Source organism: Zonotrichia leucophrys, chromosome 2 (assembly GCF_028769735.1).
Source record: "Zonotrichia leucophrys gambelii isolate GWCS_2022_RI chromosome 2, RI_Zleu_2.0, whole genome shotgun sequence".
Classification (NCBI taxonomy): domain Eukaryota; kingdom Metazoa; phylum Chordata; class Aves; order Passeriformes; family Passerellidae; genus Zonotrichia; species Zonotrichia leucophrys.
The window spans coordinates 108,251,118-108,278,520 of NC_088171.1; the positions used below are offsets into that span (position 1 = coordinate 108,251,118).

Sequence of the window (27,403 nt, forward strand, 5' to 3'; positions counted from 1 at the left end):
GCATAAGAAAGTCCAGGCTCAGAGGACTGCTACAATCTGCAATTTATTTATGCAACCTGCAGCATAATCACACATCCATTAAACTGTCAGTCTAGAAATGAGCCAAAAATTATGCAAGTTCTTATTTAGATAATGCACATTAAACCAAAGAGCTAGCCATCACTGGGGAACCGAAAATTGTGAATTCTCAGAAATCCCAGCACAGATCACTTTGCTTTTACCTGGGAACTTGCCTTCCAAATTTGAGCTGGGCTTTCTTCTACATGCAGCTTGTTTTTAGTCTGGCAGTAGGAAATGCCAAAGAAGCACACACAACTTCTCACAGAATTCAAACACATTTTGGGTACTTTTTATTTACTGCAGTCAGGGCTGCTCAGGTGGAAGAAAAAATGCCAAACCAAGCACCAGATCCAAAATTAGCATTTTATTCAGAACGTTGGGGTCAGAGGTGTATCATTCATATTCTGGTACACAATACAGAGGCAAAGCTGTTCTCAGAAGTCTCTCCAGTTTGAAAGCTCCTTCCCCCCCCTCCCACCCCGAAAACATACTGTATATTTTCTCGTGCCACCAGTATCAGGCCAACTCCCCTCCCCCCCCCTTTTTTTGGTACAAATTATGTAAAACTTTTTTGTGCTAAGAACTTTTCTCCCTCCCCAAACCAAAAAAAAATAATAAAAATAAAAATAAAAAAAATATTGAGTACTCTAACTACAGTTCAACAATTGAATCAATGTCACTTGTTTGCAACCTGTTTTGTAAATACTTTATCCATAAACGAAAGATATAAACATGCAAAAACCTGAATCCATAGTCCAAATAATACATACACGTGTTCTGAAGTTTCTGCACTTCTCCACAGACTATGCCAATAAAACATTATGTACACATACCATTTTTTACAGTGAAGTGGGAAAAAAATACTAGAAATTAAAAAAAACAACAAAAACCAAAACGTGTACATGGATTAAGACCAAAATGTGTCTAACATTCTAGCATAAGGAAAAAAAAATCAATTCTGCTACAAACTGGTGATATGAAAACTCCCTTTATTTGCAACCAGCTGCATAATTTTTAGAATTTTAGTGAAAAAAGTCCCCTAACATCTAAAACTAGAAGTAATGTACATTGTTCCACCTCATGGTTCTCTCTCCCAGATAATAAAATTGTTCCATGAGGATTTTTTTGTTTATTTTTAATCTCCTTATTTTAATAAAAGCAATGCGATGTAACAAAAGCATTGTGAAGTATATTGTGTTTCACCTTACTCCTCCCCACCCCAACATATTTTGTCTCTTTAATGCATCATTTCACAAATCAGTACCATTAAAGCCTTAAACATAAAACTAATTCCGATCTGAAAAAGGTACAAAAAGGCACATAAAATCCCAGTGCTTCTGTACTGTAAAATTCAAGTGTAACTGAGCTCAATATTTTTTTCCAAACAGCATTGGATCACTGATATTCCACGGAGCCCAAATTGGTTTGCAGCCTAAGCCAAAGCCTTCAGCAAGCACTTGTGCTAGTAGACTACAAAGTTAAAGCCTAGCTTCTGTATGCTTTTGGGGAATATCAGTTGAAATGTTTGTACTTGTCCAAAACCAAAGTTCACTTTGAAGTTCAGTCATCACCTCCACCATACATGTCAGCAAGTTTCTTGAAACGTGGGCCCCAGTCATTTAGGTAGTCATAGTCTTGCTCACCACCACTACTTGAGGAGTTAAGAGAGCTCAAGGATCCAGCAGTGGAGCCGCTTCCTTCGTAGTCAAAGACTAAGAGGGAGTCATACGGTGGGGCTGTAGGGTCATTGTCAGCTGCTTTAAGTCCCTGCAAGAAGGAGAGGGGAAAAAAGAAGATAAAGTTCTGTATCTGAGAGCGAGACAAAAGCACATCCGGTATATTTGCAGTGCAGTTATCTATAAAGCACCACTTGAGAAAACAAAGTTCTTCCTCTCCTGCCATTCAGTGCAAAACAGGATTTACATTTTTGTAACTCCTTTTAGAATGACCAGGTTTCCAGCATTGCAGCACTGGAGATTTTGAATGTAGCGGCAATCACAGCCCTAACAAAACCTTAAGAGAGAGTCATGGCACTGGGACTGAAGCTAGTAAATAAACAGTTTCAGAGATATACAGCCCACAACCTGTGCCATGGGCAATGTGGGAATGGTTAGACAGATGAGGAAGGAGAAATAAGCATGTTTGCAGAGATTCACTTCAACAGCCATCTCACATGGTCAATAGCATATCCACTGACTTTTCTGGCCTGCAGTCCATCTGCATCTGCCAAAATCCATATTTAGTTAGTCCTGTAAACTCATGTACCCTTGTAGGCTGCTGTGAGAAAAATATATGGTACGTTGTCTTAAGCCTTTTATGTTTTGCCACATCCACCCATGAAATCCACCTGCTCTTCAGAAAATACACACAGTGACATCAAAGCTGAATACAAGATGATGACTGTTTTTGTTTCCTCATTTCAAAGTACTGAAGTTATGAACAGTGGGCCATCAGCATTTTTACATTTTCAGTCTATGGAGTTGAATAGACAAAATTAAAAGCAACACAAAATGAATTGGAGGAAATGCTGGCGAATTGAAGAGGAAAAGCCAGGAAAGAACCACACTTCTTCCAGAGAAAAGCCTCTACATTCTCTGTTTTGTTACGTAAGTCCAAACTAAGCGCTTATATGAGTAACTAACTTTAGAATATGAGACAATTTCTCTGTGCTTATCTGGGGAAGATTTACAAGCTGAATATAAAAGCCTGAAGCCAAAAAGTTCTCTTATCATTTGTATTTTTTTAACCTCATAGTTTCTTCCATGGGATTAACAACACTTTTTTTCAAGATCTTCCATTTTGAATAGGATCTACTCTGGCAGACACTGACAGGGGAAAATGTATCTTCCAGAATTCCATAAGGCTGCGCTAGGATTTTAAATTGCTCACTATTAATTTTTACCAGTGATATTTGTGCTGGTTTTACTTTTAATTTTTAATGTTTATTTATTTAAAGAATGGCATTATTATACTCCTACTTATTTGAAGGAATGAGTAAGCTTCCTTCAAATGATCTAATATATTCTGGTTTTAGAAAAGTACATTTCACTCTCAATTGTGTTCTGTCCAAATATGACAAAATGGAACCAGAAGCTGATTTTTCTTCTACAAATATATATTATGGAATATATACATATTAAACTCATTAATTAAAGCATTTGGCATTGAAAAGGCAGAAGTGAATCCTGGTTCTTTATTATCTATTTAAATAATTCAGAATTGTGCAAAATGTACCTAAAATAATTTCAAAATCAGTGGTGGAAAAGCCCAACATATTTATCAACCCAATGACCTCCAATCAAGAACAAATTTTGGCCTTGAAATGATAATTTCATGTGGTACAACAACATCAAACAGGTTATTAATAGCCTGCATTAAAAGTGTAATTTTGAATCATGAGATAAGAATAATTGGTGATGCTTGTTATCTCTCTCTGGCATTTTCAAACCTGATGGCCACAATAAGCAAAAATGATGTGCGATTTTGAAAAGGCAACAGCAAGTGTTGGAAGACATCCCTTATCCAGCTTCCAAGGGGCAAGTTCTAAGGCTTTCTCTTATTTTCTGCAGCTGAAGCACTAAGACAACTTTACTTCTTAGGCAGTAACTGGCCCCATGGTATTCAGATCTTTCCTTAACCCTGCTTGCGGTGCCAGACACCCATGTGTTTGGAACGCAGGTGACAGGGAAGGAGAATAAATGCCAGCTGAGGGTAAGGAGTGCTGAGGTACGAATGCCAGCTATCCATGTGTGAAAGTCATTTAGAAAGTTGGTTTGGAGACAAAATGTTATTTCCCTGCAGTTCTGCCTACTAATAGGCAGCCAACCATGGGATACCAATTTATTTTAAAAAATCAGCAAACAAAACATTTTCCTACAGCACTGCAAAAATTCTGATACCTATCAGTCATCCATGACAAGGCAGAAGGCAGCCTCTTTCCATCTGTTTTTCCAAAGGGGAAGTTGTAATTTTTTTTTCAATTTGCTGCTGCTATCATGATAGCATTTCAGAAAAGGAAACTGGTTTTGAGTTACTGACTTACAAGATAGGATCTCACTAACAAATTCACTTTCTCAAAGGTTGTGCTGGCAGTGTAATCCATTTCATTCAGAGAACGTAGCTACGGGTCATGTTTTGGAAGTATTGATTCAACTGCACAGCACAAGTTACACTGACATTTTCACCTATCTCCTGGTTCACAGCGTAATGACTGAACTTAGTGTCTAACTCTTCAAATGACAAGATTTCTGCTATATTTGTGTCACAAGTTACATACTAAAATGAGAGAGAAGTACTACAATGTTTTCTCCTTCCCTCTGCTAAGCTGACTCTTTGAGCATACCCAGTGTAATGCTGCTCTTTGCTGTTGGGTTCTACAGCATGCCAGACAGCCCTGGCAGTGCCATCAGCTTGGAAGCTCCCTTTGGTTTCAGCACTGCCACCTTTTTTCTTTTTATTATGCTGTCCCTCTCAGTGGGTGGAGGTGGTATGGATACACAGCCTGCTGCATCTGCACAACCAAAAGGATGACAAATGGCAGCCAGGAGTGGCTACTACTGATTTTGTTGCTAAGGCCTTCGTTGTCAGTCACTTCTGAAAAGAGATCTCAGTTTTTACCAGATGTGTTCAAAAGCCTCAGAGCAATAGAGCTGTTATAGTTACTCGGTTTACAGTTTCCTGATCTGAAAACGTGAAGTTTTCATTGGAGTGAGAAGCTCACTCAACAACAGAATTTCTGGGGCACATCCTCAGGAGCAGGGGAACCTGCTGGGACAGTGAATTGTCACATTTCTTTACGTGTACTACACCACCAGTGCACAACAAGCTGTCAAAGAAGAGCCACAGCAACAGAGAGGCCAGCTTGAGACCTTGGACAGACTCACTTATTTAGTCTTTCATAAACATAGTAGAGCTTTCACTAAGGAGGTGATAAGGGGTAGAACTGGGGAAATTACAGTGCCTTGGCTGAGGAACAGCAGTAAACGTGCCTTAATACAGGCAGGCATTTAATACAGGCATTTCTCTCAAGTTAAAGGAAAGTAACCCTCTCAAATCTTGAACTAACTAATGCCTCTATTTTCATTAATCCTACTACCTAATCAGATTCAGCAGGCTTTTGATGAGAAGGAAAGGAAGAACAGAGATCTTCAGGGAAATACAAAAAACAAATTGGTTTATATCTGGAACCATCAAGGGAGTCCATTTCGCATGGAGGTGCACTGCACCAATAACCATTTACTGAGAATGAATTGAGGGTCCTCCATGTCTCCATGGGATGAGACCTTTAGTTTGCAATTTAAATTTAGTTTACCTCAGGCAATGTCCTCTATTGATTATAAATATATTCTGTGTAGCTATATAAATAGCTACAAATTCTCCACCACAATATAACTTTCCTGAGATTTCTAGGGACAATATAGGTGGGTCTTGAAAACAGGATTAAAAAAACTACTTCAAACAGGTCTACTTTATACTGTCCTGCAAATCTTGACTATTCTAAGTGTTAATTATGCTCCACACTCTGCAGGTTAGGCTTTGAAAGGCTCAAAATGGAAAACAAAGTCTACAGAGGATTCTTAATAACACATGACTTATTTCACTGACTTGTTTGTACACTGGACTGGAAGAAAAGAAGGTTTTTCCCTTCCCCTCTTAAATTACAGATTCATCTATCCATTGAAACAGACAAAACAAGAAAGTCCCTGAGGTCATTTAGCTTATGCCTGCAAAACCTATTTTAACTATCAGACACCTCTGGAACCTTCCTGTTTTAAACAGTTCATAGCTTTGTACGTGTTATCTGAACTTTGTGTTATAAAAATGCATGACTTTTTATTGCAGTTAACTTTTTTTCAACTGAGAAGTCACCAGAACACTACAAAACACTCTTACTTATGTATGTCTCATTGAGTTAAGTAGGTTTAATACAAGGAATGACAGGTAGAAAATAATATACCAGAAGAAACAGAGTACTGCTAAAAGGAAAAAACCTAAATGACCCACTGGATATTTTTTTTGCTTTTTGTTTCTATGACTCTGTAAGGAAAATAAGAAGAAAACTCCCATGGCTTGCTTGGAAATGGGAGCTAAACCCTCCAGTATCTGAAATCAATTTTTTGTCCAAAGCTAAAGTAATTCAGAAGCTAATCTCAGCAGTGTGTCTGAGGTGCTGGTGAGCATTCAACAGATTAAATTAATTTCCACATGTGGACCAGCATCCCAAAAGACCATACTGACCCACATCTCCAAAATATTCGACTGATCTCTAAAGTGTTGCATCTTTTCAAACCAAGGGGCTAATGCAGAATTTTCTACTGAAGGGCTGACAGTTCAAAACCAGCCTCTCCCTGCTCAGCTAGGGACTGGGCTAGTTTGGTGGGTGGTTTGGGTTAGAGATGCCCAAGGGAAGAATTACGTCTAATAATATTGAAGTTGGATGCAGAGAGATATGAACTTTGCTCTTTCTTATCTTGCTATGTTGTTTCCACAGCTCAGCTTATCTCCTGTAGGAACTGCCTTAAGAAATATCTGGTACAGGCTTTACTCAAGATATTTTTTCAATTTACCTCAAGTAAAACTGAGAGAAACTTACCAAGTTTCTTGAGTTTAATCATACCAGGACTGCAGGTGCAATTTTCTGGAGAATCTGAAAACCTGTGCAGCCTGAAAATTTATACTCTAGACACTGATAATTTTGAAATTTAACTGTAACAATCTCCATAGGAATACTCCTGTGAAAGACAGACCCATTTTCTCCCACATCCAGCAGACAATTTAGAATCACATCTGTCATGGGAAATTTTTAACAGAAAACACAAATTAAGCTGACACTATTTTAGAGAAATAAAATGCCTATTCTGCTCAGTCTTCTGGGAAAACAGAGCATAGACAATCTTTGGGTGGCTACTGCCTGCTAGAGAGAGGGTTAGATGGAATGCCCCACAGTAAAACAATACATTTCTGTAAAATCCTCAGAAAAAAAACCCCTTACGAAGAAGACAAGCTAAATATATAATCCTTAAAGCACAGAAACTACCTCACACAGTTCCTTTCAATCAGAGGATATAATTAATTCTGAGCTAACTTGCAGACAAGAAAATTGCTGTGTTTTCTTTAACTTCATATATATTTGCACATATTTTCTTAATCAATGACATTATTTTACTGTGTATGAATAGCTGGGAGAAGCTTTCTTTTATGGTGGATGGCAAGGGGAAGCATAAAGGGAGGTACTGATATAGTACAGTAGACAACAGGAAGAAAATGACTCTATGCTCGTCTGTAGCACATTACAAACTTATGGGGTTAAATCAAGACAGCACGCACTGTTTCTTCTGCCCCATGTGTACACACTGATGCTATCATCTTCAAGAGTGATAACCTACTGAAAAATAATATTGCAAGAACAGCTTGCTAAGTCATTAAAAAAAGTCTTAAGAGGCTGGACGACCTCTGGCCCCTTTCTGGCCTTCCAGCAGAATCAGACCCATTCCCTGCCTCTGCTCCATAACAAAGCCTCCTGGCTGCTTTGAGAACAACAAAAAACAGGGTTCTTCACTACTGCCTGCCAGGTGGGCACTGTCTGGCCACAGCTGTGTGAGAACAGGATGGAAATTCTGATTGTTTAGAAGCACAAGGAAGTTCTTGTTTGTACACTGCCTTGGTCAACAATGCGGGTCTTTTATTGTCTCGTGTCTCCACTATTTTCCAGAAGCCAATTATAATGTAATATTTAGAAGTGTAAGGCAAGCAAAAACTGGAGTCTCTTAAAATAAAATGTCTTACAAGAATATTTGTACATTTTCTGCTAGTCAACTCCCCTCTAAGTTTTTTGACAATTGTATCACCGTATACCTTAAAAGGGGCAAATTCAATTTTCTGCAGCTTTCTAACACAAAAGACTTTAGTATATTAGCATGACTTTTCTTCAAGGCAAACAAGAATAAACAGTTTGCAGAAACTGTTCTGCAATACCCTGCAGTATGTGTCCAGCTCCAGCTGACAAGGAAGATATGACAAATAATTAACTACTACAATTCAGTAGAGAATAAAGTAAAAATAGAAGTAAATCCTGGGTTAGCTTTTTTTTTTTTCCCCTATAACCAGAAAACACAAGAAACACGTTCTATCATAAGTACCACAACACCAATGATTTAAGGCTGACCAGTGATAGAAATAATGAGGATAATTTCTTTCAGAGCTATCAGTACTCTGGTATAGTCTGAATCTCAATTACATTTATTAGATTGAAGAATCAAAGATAATGCAAAATCTTTGAAAGCTCTATGACAAGACAAGTATTAAATGCACTTACATAACATTTAATTTAGCTGCCCTGCTCACTAATCGTATTTGACAGAATTCTTTTGGTCTTATTGAAGGTACTGAATTTCCACTATTATCTGCACTCAAAGGGTAATGTATGAGGAGAATGAAAATGAACTTTTTCCATTATTAAATTACTGTGAATTAATAAATGAGTTTAGGCTACATACAATTTTGTTATTCTGTTTATTACTTGCAACTCATTGCATAATCCTGCTTGGAGATATTGTGGTTGCTGCTGATAACGTACTATGAATGTAATTAATATGGATGCACAGAAGTTAATTGATATATCTTGCCTTTCTGTTTGAATGAGTTAATTAAATTTGTCTGTACTTTAGAAGACTGTATTTACTTCTGTCTAGTGAGACAATTTTAATTGTCTGAGGAAATTTTAAAAAGTTATTATGTTCTAATGTAACAGCTACTCATGTGGAGTAGAATAAACAAAATATAAAAGCTTATCAGATCTTAGGAGGAAACCTTTCTTCGCTTCTTTACCTCATTAATGAAGTCCCCAATGTCCCCAGGATGAGGAGCAGCTGATCTGACTGGATACTGAGGTTCTGCATGGATTGGCCTTTCATCAAGACGTCTGATTCCAACAGGTTTGATGGCATCTGGTTCCAGAGTGTCAGGCTGCTGGAGCTGGCTCAAGTCATAATCCTGAAAAATATGAAACAGACACAGAACGTTAGCAGAATTTCAAACAGTATCTGTCAGGGGGAAACATGAGAAGGAAAAAAAGGAAAATGCAAAGTATCATTTCACCAGAAGTCCTGTTTTCAGGACTGTAGTGCTTACTGAGGATAAGTCAATAACACTGCTATTTGCATACCAACAGGATGTTATTTGATTTATACTCCCTGAATCTCCTGGTTTGATTCTATTCCATCAGATTTGTAGAGCTTCTCATAAGTTTTCCCTTGAGAAGCAGGGATTTGAGTAGTACTATTAAGGGACTAAACACTTTAGCTAGTAATGATGATTTACAGCACAGAGCAAAGATGCCAAATCCAACTCTTATTTTTCTAAGAAAAAAAATGCCATACATTCTGAGAAAAAAGCAAGCACAGTGTTCTGCAGTATTTTCTAATACCTTCAAAGAATGAATTTAAGACTCCTTGCTGATTTTATGTGGCTCCCATAATATGAAAGCCAAAGGGTGAAAAATATCATAAGAAGTACAAAGCTCCTCAGATTTGGCCTTAATTCTAAGCACTTTCTAGAGATTACTCATGAATCTGTTCATTAAGTACTTGATGCTGCAGTTTCAAACTCTGGCAGACTGATGAAGTTAGCACAGCAGTATGAATTCCAATAAGCAGCATGTATGTATGTGAAAAATTTAATTAGATCAGTGTTTATGCATTCAACAGATATTCCTGAATTCTCTCTGCACAGTGAGATGCATTTCATCATTACCATTCTCCTCACTGTTGCCATGTCTAGAAGAAAGTCATGCTCTCTGATGCCTTCACACAGGGCATTGGTGAGAATGCACAACAAAGAACTGCACATCAAGGCTTAAACAAAAGCCATTCAAGAACTACCAGCAGATGGGGGCTCATGCCAACTCTGCTGTATGCCAGATACTCTGCCCCACAAATAATCCAAGCAGTTATAAACATCCTAAATAGGCTACTCTACCCATCAAAAATATCAATTTTTCAACAGTGCTGTTCTGGTAAGAATCTTATTTATAATCTCAACTTGCTGGAAGTTGTCTGCTCAGACTATTTTTCATTAGATCCTTACTGGCTCCTAAGGGAAGGAGTGCAAGCTTTTACTGCTGCTGTTATCTCACAGGATGTAGATCCTTTCTGAGACTGTGACCTCCTGTGACCCAAACCCAGACTTTTCAAGAGGAGAAGAATTCTTTTTGACAGCAGCGATGGTAGTTTGTGGGGAGAACTGCAACTGATTATCAAATCCACTACACCTTCTGATTTGTTACTTGGGTTCTCAGATGACTGCACACAAATATATAGTCAAAAAAGGTGGAACAGCTCCACTGAGATCTGAGAATGCAGTTTCATATGCTTTAATTAGATTACAAGTTCCTTGGGGCAGAGCTTTAACTCCTACCCTTCGGTACTTCATGTACCAAACAGAATAATAAGTGATCTCCAAGAAGCAGTATGAATCAGAGAAAAGTAAACAGAACAGAACTTTTTATCCTTTCTCTTTTTATTACGTAAAATAAATCAAAATAGTTTAGAGACATGCTATCAGAAAATCCTATCAAACAGAGAAGAATGTACTTTTTAGAATTTATAAATATGTAACACAAGTGCTTTTCATACTCACCCAAAAGATAAAGGTGAAAAACATCAACAGGGAGAAATGAAATATATATCTATTTTTTTAAATCTAAGCATTTCATTGTGGAGGAATTCAAACTGGTATAGTTAAATAACAATGTATTAAAACCAGAAGAGCATCTCTATTCATTTCAACTGTACAATTTTTTTCCTCACCCACACACATTTGTATACAATTCTTTTACTGGTTAGTGCTAATACAGAAATATAAATCAAGCTTGTCAGTCTATTATGTCCACATCTAAGGCATCCTTTTGAATGTATCTAGTAGTTTGAGACATATGCAGACTCTAATAGCTAGAAAGTCAGCAAAGATAGCCATCTGTGAGGTAACAGCAGTGCAGAACGTGTCCTTATGTGGAATCCCACTTTGGTTTTCTTTTCTAGGGTAATTTATGACACTGTCATTTTGCCTTCTATCAGAGAAAATTTATCTTGCAGGTCTAATAGTGTCCGGATGTGCAAAGAAGATCCACTGTATATACTACCTTGGACTCTCAAACCCTCCTATCATAAAACCAGTACTAGCTGCACACCAGTGGGGAATGGCCAGCCCATCCACCACCTCCCCAAACCCACTGAGTGCCAGGCACCACAAAACCACCCCAGCTGCTTCAACATTCTGTCTAAAGTAACTCTACTCAATTATTGCAACATAGAAGATGAAAAAATGCTTTAAAATGCCAGGTCATAAGCTGTTTAGAGGTGCTGAGGTCCCATCTCTTCACTCAGTGCTGCTTTCACAGACAGGAAAGCTTTTCACACACTACCTAAAGCTCCTGAATAGACTCAAAGGTTAGCCTCAAACAGAGTTTGTTAAGATAGTTAACTGTAGAAATGACAGCTAAATGGAAAACTGGCACATCAAAGAGAGAACAAAACATGGTGGGATAGGCTGGGACAGACAGCTTTGATCAGCATTCTGGGTCATCATTTTAACTCTTAATTTCAGGACCACAATTCTACAGTGCTTTGGTTTTGCTCCAGCCTTTTCCCATATAACTTTCTGATAGTTAAAATCTCCTTATGGATTACTGGCAATTCACTGGGGAAAAAGTCTTGGCCCTCCATTGGAAATGTACTTCAGTCAAAGTTGTGAGAATCTAATTCATATGGCTGCAAATTTTTGTCAGAGTATTTATTTAGTTAGGGCTGGTTAGTCCTAACTCCAGCAATTCTAGAAAAAAATCCCTTCCTTCAGTTTAGACTTTAGCAGACTGAAACAGATGTTTCGTTCAAGTTTTCTCCCTGTCAAACTTCTGGACAAACCTAAAATTGTTGATGAAAGAGAGAATCTAATTCGTTTTTCTCAATTGCAATACTGCTAACATATGTTAGTTTGCTCCCATTTTGCATCTAAAAAAACTCAGGCCTTTGGAAACCAGAACTAGTCTGATAGTCCAAATCCACAGTCAACAGGGAAACAGAAACCTCACATTCTATAACAGGGATGTAAGTGAAGCAAGCTGAATGATTTTTTTTCTGCTTGTTTATGAAGGGATCTGTTATCACTGGAGACACTTTGGTTGCCTTTTTGATAACTGGTGGTTAGAGATGACAACTTTAAAGTGTCAGAAGGACATTTTATCAGAAGTTTCATCTTGTGAAATTAGTCCATCTCACCGCCCACCTCTCCCCTCAAACCCCACTACCCTTTCTCCCCTCCAACTTGATTGCAATATTGACATTATTAGCTCTTCACTAAGTTCTAACAGCTTTAAGAAAAGACTTCAACCATTACTAGTTCAAACCTTATATTCCTGAAACATGCAATCCCAGTGAAAAATGCTAAATGTCAAAATCAGGTAACCAAGCCTTATGAATTACCAGAAGTGTATGCAGAAGGTTCTAAAACCCCTCAAAGCACTTCTTGAAGAACATCCACACAGTATGCGCCAAAGCACAGTTCAAGTACCTCCACTTGAATAGAAGAAACATCCAGAATAGAAGAAAGGCCATTTTACATTCCCCAGTAACCACTGAAACACAGGATAATGCAGCCTTCAAAAATCTCCTCCTTAAACAACTTCCTCTTGGGCAAGGCAGCTATTCACTGAACAGCGCCTGAGTAATAATCCCTCATAGAGCAGTGACTGGTTACGGCAGGAGATGTTTTAAACATCTTTTATTTTTGTCATCCTCATTAGTTGTTCTAAATTAGAAGATTTACTTAAGTTCTTGGAAAAAAACCCTAAAAGTAAAAAATGTTTACAGTCACTGGTAACTGCCTTATATGAATGTATCCTGGAACATTATGATGCAGAACTGCAAACAACAGAATGAAACGACAATGAACTAAAACTATAAAATGCTATGCAGAGACAGGACGGACATTTTTGAGAAAGGAACACTCAGAAAATATTTTAATACATTATATCTGAATTGAGCTCTCCACTACCACAGCCTAGTGCCTGGAATGTGACTGACATTAATTAATGATTTATGACTCTGGCTTCTCTGCTGTCTCGGAGCTCTTGGTTTATTTCCTGGCTGGTCATGAGACTGTGTGTGATACACTTCTAGGGGTGACTTGGGTTTTCACCTTCTGCAGAAGGAAAGCTTTGCCTAGCCACCAACACAGGACTGGACACATGAATAATGTAATAAAACCACTAAACCTGTTTCTCATTTTCAAGGGATGCACCCTTTGCAAAGAAATATGGAAGTTCAGCTCTATCCCCATACAAGAAATAATAAACCTAACTGTCACCAGATCACTTTGACTTAATTTGATGGTGAGACCTGTAAGTGTCTTTCACTGAACACAATCAGCTGCAGTGGTTTAGGTGCATATAAAGCAAGAGTAGCAGAAATTTGAATTTTACCTGCCCCTTTTAGAGGATGGAGCATTAGTATAAACTCAGTTTTTTTTATTTTCTGAAGAGAACAGAACTAATAATGACTCTGAAATACCTGTGGATAAAACACGTGTTCTGCTTTGCCTTTTTGTCCCAGAGGCAATTACTATCTACTCCGATAGAGAAATGAGATGGGGAAGTAAGGAAAGAAATATTTTACTCCTGCATGTTCCCACTGAAATCTTGAAGAAAAAAAAAAGAAAAAAAAAAAATAAATGAAAACCAATCCTGCTATATATTCTACCCCCAAACCCACCAAAATCATCCTAAAAGGCTATCAGAAATTTTCACATAAAATATTGCTTGACTTCTGCAAAATACTACAACCTCCCCTAAATCTTACATTTCCTGAAACTATGAGACTTCAAAAAAAGCAAAGATAGAGAACTGATTAGATGTAGGCTGCAGGTGGGAGGATAGTTAAAATGCCTACACCAACAGTTGCTCTTTGTCACTTGCTTTTAGATTACTTTCTGCCATACTGATTTTCCCATTTGTTTTTATTATAGATGCATCTGGAGTACTACAAGTTAATAATTTTTAAGATATCAAAGAAGCTAGCTTATCTTTTTCATAATAAGAAAGGTGAAAGTGAAGCTCCAGCTGCAGATACAATGCAGTAACAGGCAGAGGTTCTAGATATGATAAAATAAAACAAAACAATTTTGTAATGGAATTATGAAAATACTACTTTTCACATCACGAGATAAAGATTCACCAAGGAATGACAGTAATTCCTCCAAAGGAGCACTGTATGAGTCACTTATTCAAAAAAGTGAAGCTAATGTCTTAGTAAGCAAACACAATCCCTGAAATAACTACCTTTTAATTATAGTATTGTATATTCATGGGGAATATCATAGCAACCTTTATTTCATTCATTATGTTTGAAATTTCAGAACATAAAACGTTCTATTCTTAATGCAATGCAAAATGAAGGTTAAAAACTGAGAGTAAATGATCTCATTAACACTCAGGGTGGTGAAAAAGAAAATCGAATCACATGGATTTATAAAGTTCATGGAGTAGGTAAGGACCATTATCATGTTTACAAGGTAAAAAGACCAAGCATAGAAGACTAATGTTATCTCAAAATGCGGGCATACAGAAAGTTATGACAATATGAAAAGGAACCCCAAAACCCAGACACAAAAATTCAGAAGGATTACCTAATTTTGCTTTTATCTATGACACATAAATGCTCACACATTTATGAAAGGGACACAGCTACCCTTTCATAAAAGAACAATTTCTGTTCAGAATTTAGATCCTGCACACATACAATAAACCATTCATCTTTTCTTTTTAATGCGATTAACAGCGTTAAATGCTACGACTTTCTCTATGTAAATATGTAAAAAATATGACAAAAAAGCAAGCTATTGATTAATGTAAAAAAAACTGATGTAGGAAGGACAATGACGACTCCTCAGCAGTAAACGACTTAGAATAATAGTAAAATCACTGCATTGAAATTCTAGTGCTGAAAAGATCTGAGGGCTAGATTATCCTACATGTTCAAAACAGCTCATCTGCAATACTTTAAAAGCATACCACCCACTTGCTCAGACAACTTGCTTCAGCAGGACTACCTGCATGAGCAAGTATTGCTAAAATTCAGAAAACATTATAGAAATGAACTCAAAGGAGAGAATCATCTTGTGCAATGAGATATATTACAATAGCAATTAGATTAAAAAAAAAAAAAAGTATCACAGTTATCAGGCTGACATATGCTGCACATATCCCAGTCAAGCACCCACCACCTTGATGTAAGTCACACAAATGGCCTGAGATATGTGACAAAAATGAGTTAGTGATGGTTATGGGTTGTGATGGGCTGTGTGATGGGCTGTGTGTCTGCAACTACGCTGCAAACACATGCTAAGTGCTCCAACACTCATTCAGCAGCAGGTTTGGGTTCTCTGGAACTGAGACTGGTGTTACAAGTTTAGAGCACATTGTATCAGGAAAAAATATTCACCATTTGCACCTCACACCTCCCCATTTGCTGAACAACGACAAGCTACGGATCATGAGGTTCATTAATAGTCAAGAGAGGCACTCACTCCAGTTTCCTAATTTGAACTTTCTGTTTCAGAATGTAACAAACTATACTGTCCCCCATCCGCAGGAGTTTAAGATTCAGATATAATTTTAGGAAAAACAAAACAAAATACCAGGGTTTAACAAACAAAACAAAGCAAAACCAAACCAAACCAAAACAAACAAACCAACACCAAAAAAACCCCCATCCCCAACACTTTTCCCCTTCCCAAACCAGTCATATTGACTTCTGCAGAATGATGCTGACTCAAACCCTCTCATGGCCCATCTCCTCTAAGTCAGGTAGCTCAACTGTTGAAAGTAGAAAATAGTAAACAGAATCCTGAGAAGAATCCAAAGCTTTCTATCTGGAATAATTCTGCTTTTTCTCATTCTTCCCTTATCCCCAACTTCTGCTGGTACATTCATTGTTCAGAAAACCCAGATAGTTGCTGCCTGGAACAACAGGAGTGCTGTAAACATTTTGGAGCCTGTTTTTCAGCCTGTTTTTTCTAGGTGAAAAAAGTCCAAAACACTTCCAGTGTTGACAATGCTCTTTGGAGGCGAGCAGGCTGACTTCAGTTATGACCCACAGATCAAAAGCTTTTCTGGCTTACAGAATTAATAGCATTTTTCTCAGCTGCTGTGGAGATCACACGACTCTGTGTACATCATGCCAGGGTAGAAGACAACTATGAATCATTCAAGATCCTCAATTTTCTTGACAAGCATTCAGTCTGTCAGACTGAACAAAGCAGGCCAAGATGGCCTCAGATGGGATTAACAGAAGACCTTCACGAAGGACTAAACTGCTCTTTTATTACAGATTTCACTTCATAATTCCTTGGAATTGCTGGCACAGGAGAAAAAAAACCCAAAGACACCAACAAAATGAAAGGAATTCCAACTTGTTTCTGGCAGTTGCTGTGACTCAGAGGAATTAGCTGCAATTTGAACTCATGTAATTTCTTACCGGAGACATCACTCTGATAGAATGTACAGAGAGTTTGAAAGGAACCTGCTGAACGTGTTTTAGGAGTTTCTGGGTCTGCCATAACAGCTAAGAACCCCAACTTGCATAGTTTCAATACAAATAAATTAAACCTCTCAAATAAATAAGTATTTTAAGATAAAAAACCTCCAAAATTTAATTTGTTTCAGGATACAGAGAGACCTAAGTTCTATCACTTACCTTCAAGCCCTAACAGTCTCATCTTCAAATAACCTAAACATCTGGGAAATATCAGGCCACACAGGGTAAATATTCAAGCTGTCCTTCTAGAGAAGCATGTGATTTCAAAAAGTAATTTGCTGGCTATCAATAAAAGTAACTTTACTTTTTATGAAAATGTCTGAAGCTTTTAAAATACTGTTTTCACTGAGATGCACATGAGGCTTTAAAATTCCCTTTTATTTCACCACATGAGATGCACCCTGGGCAGGATGGCTCTCTGTTTGAGTCACCTTGTGTACTGCCTTCTATTGAAGCTGCTTGTTTAATCAGTCCTCAGGATTTTAGGTATGATGCACCATAAAAAAAGTTAATATTGACGCAGAACACTTTCCTGTAATTTGCTGATGACTTACGGATCCAAGATTGACACAAAGCAATTTTTCTTGATTTTAATAGAACAGTGCAGTTTTACCCTGTGAAGCCTCATTCTGAAAATACATTTTTGATGTTACTCCCATACTTTTTCAGAACACTCACTTTGAAACGTGAATACTTTCATTAACATTGACAAAAACACAAAGATCTTCCTAGCCAGTATCTTTTGCCCACAAAGCATATACACATAAGCAAATACTGCTTTGCTTATGCAGTATTTTGCTAAGCCATGGTTTGCAAAAATGAGATTACTGCTTGCAGGGAACTTGTTGGGGACATTCAAAAAGCTCTGCATTCTAAGTTCTGAAATCTCACATAAATGTGTGCAAAACCAAATAAACCCCCATGAAATATCATTCTCCCTCTTTCCTCTGGGCACAGAAGATGAGGGGGGGCAGGAGGGAAACAAGAAAAAACAAATCTAAGAATTATTACCATCTAGTTAAGCACAGGAAGAATTTAGATTTTAAAAAATGTCTGACCAAAATAAAGTCAAATAATCTCCCTGAAAAGCAAGACAGAACATATTTACATTGTCCATTGCAGACAAGAAAAAAAGATATGAAGTTTGTGCTCTCTCTTCATCCATTCAGCATAGGAACAACTTCCTAGCTTTTAAGCTATGGGAGAACCTACCCCCACTTTGCCACCAGGGGTATAAAACTGGCTACACTAGAAATGGTCACAAAAGCTTGTTACACTTTGTACAAGCTGTTCTTTTCTGGACATGTTTTCTACATTTGGAATGTACAAGTGTGTTTTAGACCCCCAGAGACTGGCCTATTGTCAATGGATCAAAAAGGGGACCTATGTATCTGAACAAAGTGGCTGCAGTGAAGATAACTAAATCGCAGTAGTGGCTTTAAAATTCATCTTTAGAAAGTAAGAAGGGGGTTTGTGACTAAACATCATTCAATCTTTTGTAAAGCCCTTAAAATTCTCTAGGTTTAGATGCTTTCGATGTCCACTGTGAGAGGAAACAGTCCTAATTTCACATTCCTCACTGTTTTCCTGCCAGTACACCCGCTGGCAGCTCTCCTTTCTCTGCGCGCAGCACGCTCATTCGCTGCGATTACGGACGCTTCCGGCACTCACGGGATGTCTCGCTCCCTCCTGCCACGCCACCCTGACTGCACCTCTCACAAAGACAGCACTGCCACATGGATAGGAGCACAGCACAACAAGGGCAGAGGAGAGACTTCAGAACCATTCCTGTTTTGCTCTCATTGTACACGGTTACTGTGGTTAATGTTTCTGATCTGCAGCACAATCCCACCCAAAGCTACCCTACCATCACCTATGGCTTCCCAATGCACCATACTCAGTGAACCTAACTCACTTCTGTCCTGAGGGTTGTGTGGACAGTAATTAAAAATCAAAGATCCATGACAATTGCTGAACAGATCCCCCAGAGAATTCGGGATGAACAGGAGCTGGGAATATGTGAACTGAAAAATTACTTCTCACAGGACTGAGGTTTCCTAATTTTCTTTTAAGACTGCAACTTTTCTGTACAACAACAGATGCATGAACAGGATGCAGTTCTTGTACTGAAACTATGTACAAATATCTGGAATACATGCATAGACTCAAAGGGCTGTTTTCACTTTATTTAACGTAAGCATTTTTCCAAAACTGCATAAACTGAAGTTTCCTTTGAAAACTGCCTAAGAAGAACATTATGCAGAAAAGCCAGGAAGTAGGAACAGTACTTGGGGAAATGCAGGAAGCATGGAAATTACTAAGGGGAACACAAATTTCAGATAAACAAACAAATGAGCAGAAGGAAACTATATAAGTCTGTAGCAGTGAAGGGAGACACTTTTCAGATAACTCAAGTGCCAGATGACTGAGACTGGGGATGTGTGGAAGAATTGCACTTAATTTTTCAAGGCTTTTAACTGGAAAATTTCTTAGACTCTATTATATGCACTGTTCTCTTTGTAATTACTACACTCACTTCTACCATTGATAATGTGCATAAATCTGCTGTTTGTCATGTTCATAACGCACTTAATAAACGTCCTCTAAAGGAAGGAAATCACACTGCTTGAAAATCCACTAACTTGGAGAGAGAGGGGGGAAAAGACACTATTCTTAGCATATACACATCACTCCTAGCCCTCTGACATATCAGCAGTGGTTCAACCAGAGGTGACATGAGAGTAAATGCACATGGCACCTGCCTGGGAAAGCATTTGAATAAACACAGATGTGCCCTGACAGCTACTTGAAACCTAAATGCTTTCCAAGCCTGAAATCCCAGTGGTGGCAAATCTGTCAATAGCCAACATTACTATTTATCTAGAAAGGCATTCACCCACCACCAAGAAAGGGTTGTATTTGGTTTAGATGATATTAGGCACCCTGCACTCGTGTTGCTGTACAAGTTCCCAGACAGGGAGCGAGGAAAGTTTACAGACAGCAATGACAGTAAATGTTAACTTTCATTTAAATATAACAGCCTTAGCTGGAATCTGGTCAGAAGGCTTCTACCGCAAGAGGACAAGATACTGCTTTTACATCTTATCCTAATGGCAAGCAATTGGTATATCTGTAATGCCAAAAAAAAAAAAAAAAAGATAAAGCAATGTTTTATTTAAAGTTATTGCCTTCAGTACTTAATGTAAAAATTAGCTACCTACTGGAGTGTTTCAATGTAAACAAAACAAAGTGCAGAGAGAAGTGTAAATCTACACATAAAACCCATTAACCTTTCCTCACCTGATCTTCTTCTCCACCCCCTTCTTCATCGTATTTCAGAATGTTGTCTCTCACATCATCTTCAGGATCAATCAAGAGCTGCTTTGCCTGACGCTCTTTATCACGGCGTTTCATCCATACCACAAACATTAAAACTAAAACTGTAATGCAAAAATGGAAGAGATAAAACCACACCTTAGTTCTGAACTACAGCCATAAAAACTGTAGGAATTTAATGTGAAGATTTAAAAGAAGAAAACAAAAAAAGCAATGAAGTTGGATTTGACTGTTCTGGAGGTTTTTAAAATTAATAATTTGACAGAAGGCAGCTTAAGTAAGAGATGATTCAGCTCAGACCACTATAGACAATTCGGTTTAGAAATCAATCAATCACATATTCAAAGTTGTAAGTAACAAATCCATTCCACATCTGCAAAATAAACTTCCCATGAAAAGAATTAAGAAAGACTGTGCTTCATAAACCACTATATTCAGAAAGAAATCTTTCCTTCAATAAGGCTCTGTTAGTTTCATACCTAGCATTTTAAAAATTTATTCTATCAAGAAAATAAATGCACTACGTGCTTGTGTAGAATCATGTGCTTATCCAGGCTCTCTTTTTTTTTAATTACTCCTTTCCATAATTTTCTATGTTCTAGATGGGTGCATAGTGTACTATGACCAGGCTAATCTCTCCCTTGTGTTCCACCACAATAGGCAATCAGTTAACTATAATGTGTAGGAGAGCTAGCTAATCTAATTATCTAATTTACTACACTGGACAGACACTCATGATTTTTAGTCACTTCCCTTACTCACACAAAATAAAATACTAGTACAGCTTTATGCAGTATTTAAACATACACATCATTGCAACACCTGCCTTTCTCGTCAGGCCTTACACAAAGGGCTCTGATGCATTACTTTCCAACAGTAATTCCTACTTGCATTAATCTGAAGCACAGCAGTAGTAACTAACATCACAGCACTCCTTAAAAGCATTTTTACCCGCTATGGATGGCACCAAATTGTACAGTACTGGCAGCACAAGACAGATTAGAAGCCTGGGGACTAATCACATCTTCAACCTGGCCACTCAGTGATGTAACACCACAAGTGTCCATGAGTATCCATGGAAAATCTCTTCCACAAACCCAATGCAGGGCTTTGAGTGCCAAACAGGTGCTAGCTGTACTCCGTCCAACTCTAAATCCTGTACTATCAGGAAGTTTTCATACTTGTCCAAAACACAGAAACATGCAGCAACAATTCCTGGATCTAAGCCTTTAATAACTCCCCTGTGTTTGTCAAGGTACCTGATACTAAAATAAGTAATATTGTACTTGCAAAACAAGAGTAAAGGAGTTAAAAATAAGAGAGCTATCTACTCACTGAGCAAGATGATGATACAAAGCAGAATTGCAATGATGGCACCAGTGCCCAGCCCAGCACCAACAATCCGGTCAACATCTGTGCAGTCTCCATTTAAGTCACACTGGCAAACCTTCACCTTCAGCAAGGAAGTGCTGGATGCATGTGGATTTCCAGAATCTGTAATTACTATGGGCACGTCGTAGATGCCGGCCTCCAGGAACCGGATTCTTAAGGAGAGCTGGGCGTGATCGCCTGTGTGTGAAAATAAGGTGCTGGTTAAAAAGTAATATATTGCTCACATGGGATTAAAATAGTATTGGCAAAAATAGCTCATGTTTCAGCTCAGTGTTAACTTCTTACTCAAACTGCTATGTGATACTCAGGGTAACAGACTTCCTGACTGCTGTGACCATCTTTTCTTTCTTAAAATTTCTTTTCCTCTGGGAACTTAAACTAAGGTGATTTCTTGTTCATATCAACCAAACTCATGTACGTTGTAAAATAATACCACAGAGAAGATATTTGTAGAAGTTTCTTTAGAACTATGAAGATTTCCACAATGTTAATTACCACTAATTCGAACAATGGTCCAATTCCTCTTAATACTAGCAGGTGTGTCAGGCAGCTCAAAGGCAAACGGGCCTGCATTCGGATCTATGTCAGGGTCTACAGCAGTGATGTTAATAGCATTAGGCTGCAGTGTTTCACAAGTTGTGGCTTCTTTTGGATGCACTTGGGGGGCATTATCATTGATGTCCAGCAGGTATATCTGAAGTGTGCCAGTTCCACTCATTGGGGGTATTCCTAAAAGAAAACAAAATAGCATTAAGCCTGTTTCCAGTTGCAAAGCTATTTAAACGAAGCTGTAGCAACACACTTACATGTTTGCCTCAGTTTTGGGATTCTTATACAAAACCAATCTAACACTGGCCCTGCTAACACAATAATTCTTATGTAGTCTGCACTCAGAAAAATGGCCCTACTCAGCAAAATTCAGCAAATAACTGCAGATCCATAGATCACAGACTCACCCACTTCACTGACCAGACAGACAGTAAATCTCCAGAGATGGTCCACATCAAAGGCTTCAAAGAAGGCGCAAAATTGGGATGTTTTGTCCTCTGGAAAAATTATTTCCTAACTTTGAAGGCTTAAGATCACTCTTTACCATTTCTGTGCTATTTAAATTCTTTCTAATACTGAGTTTCATCATGCTATTTCTGGACATTCCTGCCATCCATATCGAATATGTGATGCTTCTATAAATCTTGCTGGAATCACACACTGATCATTTGGCACTGAATTTTTCAGTATAGCTAGCAATGGTTCTCATTCCACCTCCGATAATCTTCCAGTTCCATTTATGTCTTTTCTCCAGAACAGAGCCAAAGTACAGAAACAGTTGATAAAGCTTCCAGTTCAGAAATTTTTACCATGTGTATTTTCCAGGGCAAATAGCCACAGGGTTTCAGTTTTCCCTTATAATGTGAGAATGTCCCTAACCGTGCCTGTCCATCTTCCTGCTATCAGCTATGAACAGTACAGCCCTCCAGCTGAAATCAAAGGACTCATTTCTGAGCAGTGTTAATTGTCATTAACAAACTGACAACAAAAAGATACTCTTCCCTCTGCACTGCTGCAGCCTGAATGTGGGAAAATACAAAGCCCCTCCAATGACACATTACTCCCCATAAAGCCCACTCATGCTGTGCATTCACTCAACCTACCACACTCCCATGCAGGGCTTTTTCAATTTGCTGTCAACTCAACTAATGTAACCAAGACAGTGTTTCTCTATAAACTCAGAGAATTATTCTTCAGCCATTTCCCAAGTAGCTGGGAAATTATACATGGTCTGATAGTAATACAGATTTCCAACGGGATGTATTCTAAGCATATCCTGTTTTCTGCCCCATTAAAACTGAATGCCATTCAATCACAATGATGAAAAGCTTTTTGAAAAAAATGCACAATATTGATACATACCATTATCAGAAGCAAGAAATGTCGCATTATACATATTGTTTTGCACATATATTGACTCCCTGTCCAAAACAGCTGTAGTAGTTATTTGTCCATTAACAGGGTCAATTTTCAGCCAGTTTGCAGGATCTGAAAGTTTTGAGTACCTGTGTATTTAATCATAAGTTACGTTATTTATCTACCAACATAAATACTGACAACAAAGACAGTATTAGTACTTTAATTTGTATTCTGAACATGTTTTTGGAATTTGAAGATAGTATTTTATTTTCCATAATAAATTTCCATTTATCAAGCACTGACAATAAATTTCTTGGAAATACATATTAAAACCAGTCCTGCATTTCAATTCTTCAAGTGCCTTGCCCTATAAGTTATCATGTAACTGGAGGAAATCATATAATTACCATAAACTATATAACATTAATACTCAGACTCAATTAAAATATTCAGTCAGGATCCTACTTGGTTTTTCTACACCTACAGAGCTATTCATACTAATTTTCATATTGTCAGAGTGCTGAGAGCAGGAGAGAAGTAAAAATGGATAGTGTTAGTTGCACTAACTCATATTGTTCTAGCACTTCAGTATTACTTCATTTTCAGATGCCCTGGTTTTACTGCATGTTTTTCATCTTAATTTGAAAGAGAAGTGTCTTTCAAAACCATTCTTCTATCTGATAAATTTTGTCTTTGACATTAATCAGGTGCAAGCTCTCTTAATGTTGAAGTCCTCATACTGTCATTTCTATGATGGTTATGTCCAGAAATGAGCAAAGTATTACAGACAGCTAACCAAAAATCAAGAGAATATAAAATTGCAATCATCTTGATTTTGGAAGGAAAGACAGAACATAAGTTCTGGAGTTTCTTCTACATGAGCTAAAAAAAAAAAAAGCTGGAACAAGTGAGTCCTGACCCATGGGTGGTCACAGCCTTAGCTTTGCAAATAATGCCCATTTCTTACATGAGGTACGCTCGTGTAGAAAAGTTTTAGGCATAAGAAAAATTATGATCAAATTATGATCATAGCTGTCCATACAAGAATTCACAGACAGACCACACCCCCACTTTGCATTACTGGAGATAAAATGAAAAGAAAACCCTTCAGATTTCATCAACAATCCGATTTTGTTGCCATGTGAAAATTACTGGTGAATTTTAATTGCAAATGATCTTAGTTCACAGAAGCACGTGTCTGCCCTGACTCAATTTGCTGGGATAGAACATATACTTTTTACCACAGATGCGTAGCTGCATTCTATCTTGGTGGAATGGGACTTAGGATGAGGAAATGACCCAGTTTACACAACTGGTCAGTTCACCTTCTCTACAGCCAAAAATCCCTTTGGAGAGAGGGATTTTTGAGCACAAAACTCATACAACATGTTGGGTAGCTGTGTGCTAGAGTATATTCAGTCATTTCACAAGTCACCTCTTTGCACCCTACCCATTCCATAACACAGACATTGCAAAGTGCTTATAGAGACCTTAGGGAGGTTTGCTGCATGTAACGATCCGGGTCCTGAGCAGTAAAAGTTGTCAACATGCTCCCAGCCATCAGCCCTTCTTCCTGACGCACGAGCTTGGGGTTTGGAACAAAATATGGGGGCTCATTCACATCAATGACCGTAATGGACACAGTTGCTGTTGACTGAGGAGGATGCTGAATCCCCTTAGCCAAAGGCACTTGATTTTCCGCAGCTACGGTAAGTACAAACATCCTGTTGGTCTCGAAGTCAATCGGCTGGGAAGAGCAAAGAGCAGGAAGTGTTAATGTTCACTCACAGTAGCAATGGACACACAGTAACATTTTAAATTTAAAGCACATTTTTGAAGATTACTTGTACTTTTCTGAAAAATGAGCAGAGTCTGAAGAGAGCACAATACCATCACCTCAACACAAGCCCACGAGCTGGGGGTTTTGCTTAGCAGCATGTGGCGGTTTCAGTTCTGCACACAGCAGCAGCAGTTTTGAAGTCAGAAGAGCTAGAAACCTTTAGAAATCATTCTGGGATTTAACCTACTCTGGTACTGCCATTAGAGACAAATGAAGAAACGAATAGTTTAATCACAAAATGATGAAGAAGCTCCCAGCTTTGTGCCAGCACTCACATGTGCCTCCTGATGATATCTCCTGGGGACAGAAAGCTGCCTCTTTCTGTTAGAAGGAAGGATGGAAGTTTCCTTCAAACAAGCTCATGACTATAGCTATTCCCATGGATCAGAGATTCTCATGTCCTCAACATCCCACTAGAAAGACTCTTGGTTATCCCAGTCAGCCTGGTTTCTGATATACCTACTGCTTCCATCTTCCCAGTGAAGACAACCTTCTGTTTGGAGAGTTCCTCACTGAGCCAGAATTCCAACTTAAGAAGAAATAAAAACAGTGTGAATCTAAAGTTCCTCTGTCATGCTGCACAGGGTTGAGGCATTCCTGGAGACAGGATTTCCCTTTGTACTATGCACTGTACTACTCACACAGATCCCAGATTGGAAGAAAACCCTGTACCTTACTGGGGCAGTTGGCATGTGACAGTATGAAGGAAGTGACAAGAGACAATCTAATCTTCATTACAGGTTGACAGATCAAGTCATTGCACTGCCAATAAAAACTGTAGGCAGGTTTCCAACTCTTCCCATGTCTGGGCACTTAAAGGAGTGCTAAAAAGCACAGACACTCACATAATTCTTCCTGGAAGACTGCAATGCAACAATTGGTACCTCTGGGGAAGAGCAGTTATAAACCAGAGACAGTTCTTAAAAAAAACCCACTGTGAATTACTATTAATGCTGCATGCAGGTTGGATCTTTTTGTCACCTAAATACTGGGAAGATTAAAATAAAACAAAATGAAATTAAATAAAATGAAACAAAACGAAATCAAACAAAACAGAACAAAAAAAAAAAAGAAAAAGAAAAGTGAATTTTTTAATTTCCAAATGGGATTACTGGCATTGCAGATTTGACTTTGAAATGGATCAGCCAAAACCAGAGCAGGCCAACTCAGAGATGAGACATTTAATCAGTGGGTCATGAGGAAAGGTGGCTACTGCCTGGCAGGTTTAATTATAGAATCACATTGTTATTATCACTTGAAATAAGTCATCCCTCAACACAGAGCTGTGTTGGCTAGAGAATGAAGATAGACAGGTTATTCCATAAAAGGTATTTAAATGAGGTTTTAAAAATAGCCAGTCTTTAAATGTCTCTTGTAGAAGTACCCTCCCACCTATTATTTTTTCCTCTCTGATTGTGCTTTGACTGCCTGTATCTCTTCCTTAATGGAACATCTTGACATAAAATGTGCAGACGACACGCATGACTACTAATTGAGGAGGTAGGAAGTTGTTTAGACTAGCAAAAAATACTAAGCAGACACTTTTCCACAGAGTAATTTCTAACTTTTAGCAAATAAAGATTCAAGATTTGTAACTTCTAATAGCCTAGCCTGATTTTTAAAACTGAGCAGGAGGAATACTATTGATAGCATAAGCAAGGTAACAACTGAAGAGACAGACCTGATTCCAAAAGAAGGCGAGCATCCATTTAATTCCAGATTCATGCTGGCCTCAGGAATTCACATTTCCCACACTTTGGTGTTCTCCCACCTCCCCCATCGCTGCTGAAGTCTCTGAAAGGCAGGCAGGCCTTACCTTTACGACAGTGACCAGCCCGTCGTTGCTGTTGGGGTCGGTGAGGATGGTGAAGCGGCCGGTGGGGTCCCCCCCGGTCATGCGGTACATGGCGTTCCAGGCCGGCGTGTGCGGCTGGTCCTTATCTGTCACCGTCAGGTTCGCCACGATCACATCCACCCTGTTCTCCGGCACCTCCCCGTAGAACTGCAGAAACCATGGAAACACTCCACCTCAGCTGGGGGAGCATGCACCGGCCACACCAGGCTGAACACTCATCAAAGTGGGGCAGCCCACCTCTTTTCACTGGAGGTCTGATAATTTATCTAAAGAAGTTTACCTGAGGCCACCCAGAGAACCAATGGCTTGATTCCCTTGTCAGCTTTTGCCTTTTGGTCAAAAGCAGAACACAGCATGTAAGGGATATATATTCTGCACATATTTTGATTCTGCCTGTCAGTATGGTATTTAATTAGTAATAAATAT

At 38.4% G+C, this 27,403-nt stretch overlaps 1 protein-coding gene across 1 annotated transcript in view; it reads right to left on the reverse strand.

The window, feature by feature from the left end:
* Positions 1-327: 327 nt before the first annotated feature.
* CDH2 (cadherin 2) overlaps positions 328-27,403 on the reverse strand; it is a 116,462-nt gene continuing 89,386 nt past the window's right edge. Inside the window, exons 9-16 of the mRNA XM_064706018.1 lie at positions 26,939-27,124; positions 24,773-25,029; positions 23,286-23,428; positions 21,870-22,103; positions 21,318-21,551; positions 19,947-20,086; positions 8,887-9,051; positions 328-1,827 (exon numbers count right to left, since the gene is read on the reverse strand). Coding sequence (XP_064562088.1) covers positions 1,621-1,827; positions 8,887-9,051; positions 19,947-20,086; positions 21,318-21,551; positions 21,870-22,103; positions 23,286-23,428; positions 24,773-25,029; positions 26,939-27,124 — 1,566 coding nt within the window. The 3' untranslated portion in view covers positions 328-1,620. The remainder of the gene's footprint in view (positions 1,828-8,886; positions 9,052-19,946; positions 20,087-21,317; positions 21,552-21,869; positions 22,104-23,285; positions 23,429-24,772; positions 25,030-26,938; positions 27,125-27,403) is intronic.